Below are 3,058 nucleotides of genomic sequence, written 5' to 3'. Positions count from 1 at the left end.
GTTGGTTTGTCTGTGGATGTCTCACTGGTTGGGCATGGCACAAACTGGTTTCTGACATCATTATTAATTAGCTTTAATTTTCCAGTGTTCCTGAACCAACATTCCCATCTCTGGGTGAGGTTTCCCCATCCCTTGTGGCTCTTGTCTTTTCCTGAGGCTCCTGGCTCAGGGCTCTGAGTGCAGGAGCAGCTTTGCTTTGTCTCACGTTTCCAGTCACTGTGGAGAAAGCACTGGAGCCACTGAGGATGGCTGGGAAGATTCCCCCATCGGGAAGAATCAAATTAAATTAATCAAATTAAAGCCACTCTGGAGCCTCAGACTCATAAAAAGTCTTGGGAATTTTTTTATCCCAGTTTTAATGAGTAATTTTGACTGGTTATTCTGAGCAACAGATTTTGAGTGAAACTGGCAATTAGCTTCTAGAAAATATTAAGCCACTTTCTGGGAAATTAATTATTTTTAGGGTGTGGGTTTTTTTTTTTCTCCTTGGTCATCTGGTTCATCTCAGCTTGCTCAGACCTTGGAAAAAAAACTTCAGAGGAACTTGCAGTCCTCTAAATGTTATAAAAGTGGGCAGCCAGGAGATGGGAGTGGAGAGCCAGCAGCCCTTAGGAATTATCCCCGTTCTCATGGACTACAGGTGTTTAAACCTTGGTTTAAAGAAGGTGCATTGATTTATGAAGCAATCTGTCCGGGCTTTATGCAGGTTCCTTAGGGATTAGATGGGATAGTGGGAAGGAATTCTTCCCTGTGAGGGTGGTGAAGCCCTGGCAAGGGCAAAATCTGGGGTATAAGCTGCTCTTTGTAGAGATCCAGCCCTCATGAAAGTTCCCTTTTCAGTTTTGGCGGGGCAGAGGGGATAGATCCACGCTAAAACTCCAGGAATGGTTTATTCCATGGCTTTAACAGGATCACACAGCAGCCAGAGTTGGAAGAGACTCACGAGGATCATCAAGTCCAAATTGCTCTTGCTGCTGCCCAGTTTATTTCTGATGAATTAAATCAAACTAATGGCTGGAAAGTTCTGAATCCCACCCTTGAGGAGGAAGCAAAGCTTGGAGCAAAAGGCAGCTGATGTCTATTCCTGCTTGTAGTGGTGCTGAAATACTCCAAGCAGGTTTCTGTGCCTCCCTTCAGATCCACAGGGATTGATGGAGATTTGATGTGCTCCTAGCTTCTGGTTCTTCAGTTAAATGGAGCTGTGCTTCCTCGGGGTGCCTCTGCAAGAACCATGAGCACAGCAGAGGCCAAATTTAAAGTCCCCCCTGAGATTCCTCCTGAGGCATCTCAGATACTTTGTAGAGAGTCAGTGGAAAAACCCAGATAAACCACACAAATCCAAAATAAACATCCCTCTTCCCCAGAGCAGCTTCTTCCCAGTCTTTGTGCTTCCTCTGAGACTTCTTCCGATGCCCTCGGATGTGGAAGCTGTCAACACCTCCTCTTCTTCCCAGGATCACCAGATCCTGGAGTCAGAGCCTGTCTGGGAACCTCATCAGCAGTGGGCTGGGGGAGAGGTAAAACTCACTTCCCTCGAGCACCTGCTGGCAGGAGCCCAGGTGTAATTACCCAGTGGGCATGGAAGTGGCTGCTTCCCTTCTGCTGGAAAGATGGCCTTGCCTGTACTAAGACCAGACAGATTTGCTTTGTAATGTCTCTTTTTATTCTCAAATCTGATTCTTATTTAACAGAAGGATGTGGGCTGGAAAGGAATGGGTGATCCAGTGCCACCCCCTGCTACGGGCCTGGACACCTCCCACTGTCCCAGGCTGCTCCAAGCCCCAGTGTCCAGCCTGGCCTTGGGCAGTGCCAGGGATCCAGGGGCAGCCCCAGCTGCTCTGGGCACCCTGTGCCAGGGCCTGCCCACCCTCCCAGGGAACAATTCCTTCCCAATATCCCATCCAGCCCTGCCCTCTTTCAGCTTAAAGCCATTCCCTGTGTCCTGTCTCCCCATCCATTGTCCCCAGTCCCTCTGCAGCTCTCCTGGAGCCCCTTTAGGCCCTGCCAGGGGCTCTGAGCTCTCCCTGGAGCCTTCCCTTCTCCAGGTGAGCACCCCCAGCTCTCCCAGCCTGGCTCCACCCTTGGAGCATCTCCCTGCTGTCCTCTGGATTTGCTCCAAGAGATCCCCGTTTTTCTTGTGTTGGGTCCCACGGAGTCACAGTTTCGTGATAAAGCAAAAAAACAAAGAACAACTTTTCCCGACACGCTTCCCCACGCCGCGACAGAGCATTTCTCCCTAGCACTTTTTCTTCGCTGGGAGCGGCGGGAGGAGCTGTTTTGGGGCAGTTTCCAGGATTTGTTTTTTTAATCCCCTCACGGCGGAGCGGGGCGGGCCGGTTGCTATGGCCGCGGTGACCCTTAGCAACGGGCCGCGCGCACGCGCCGCGCGGGGCACGCCGGGAGCGCCGGGCCGGGGCCGGGCGGGCCCCGCCGCGATCCCGGTTCGAGCCCGCGCCCGGCCCGGCCCCGCCGGGATCCCGGTTCGAGCCCCCGCCCGGCCCGGTCATGAACGAGGCGGTGTCGCGGCGGACGCGGGAGACCCTGGGGCAGGTGATCCGCAAGCCGCCGCTCACGGACGCGCTGCTGAACAAGCCGCCCTTCCGCTACCTGCACGACCTCATCTCCGAGGTGGGTGCGTGGGTGTGCGAGGGGGGGACACCCGCGGGACCCTCGGCGCTCCCCCGGCACCTCCCCGGGCTGGGGGGCACTCGCAGGTGGCTGCTGCGGGGGATGCCCGGAGCGCTGGGTAAAGCACGGGGGTTTTGGGGCGCTGAGTGAATTTGGGGGGCTTGGGGGTGCGAAAGGCATGTGTAGTGGTAGGAAAAGGGGTTCACGCTGGCAGAGGCGGGGTTAGGTGGGGTTCTGGGAAGGAATTGTTCCCTGGGAGGGTGGGCAGGCCCTGGCACAGGGTGCCCAGAGAAGCTGTGGCTGCCCCTGGCAGTGTCCAAGGCCAGGCTGGACATTGGGGCTTGGAGCAGCCTGGGATGGTGAAACATCGCAGAATCCCAGAATCACTGAGGCTGGACAAGCCCTCCAACTTGTGAGTCCAACCTGTGCC

At 54.9% G+C, this 3,058-nt stretch overlaps 1 protein-coding gene across 2 annotated transcripts in view; it reads left to right on the top strand.

Moving 5' to 3' along the window:
* Positions 1 to 2,427: 2,427 nt before the first annotated feature.
* TRAF3IP1 (TRAF3 interacting protein 1) overlaps positions 2,428 to 3,058 on the top strand; it is a 30,768-nt gene continuing 30,137 nt past the window's right edge. For both annotated transcript variants that reach the window (XM_048309571.1, XM_048309572.1), the window contains exon 1: positions 2,428 to 2,628. In XM_048309571.1, coding sequence (XP_048165528.1) covers positions 2,506 to 2,628 — 123 coding nt within the window. In that variant the 5' untranslated portion in view covers positions 2,428 to 2,505. The remainder of the gene's footprint in view (positions 2,629 to 3,058) is intronic.

Source organism: Corvus hawaiiensis, chromosome 7 (genome assembly GCF_020740725.1).
Source record: "Corvus hawaiiensis isolate bCorHaw1 chromosome 7, bCorHaw1.pri.cur, whole genome shotgun sequence".
Classification (NCBI taxonomy): domain Eukaryota; kingdom Metazoa; phylum Chordata; class Aves; order Passeriformes; family Corvidae; genus Corvus; species Corvus hawaiiensis.
This window is presented reverse-complemented; position numbering and strand designations above follow the sequence as displayed.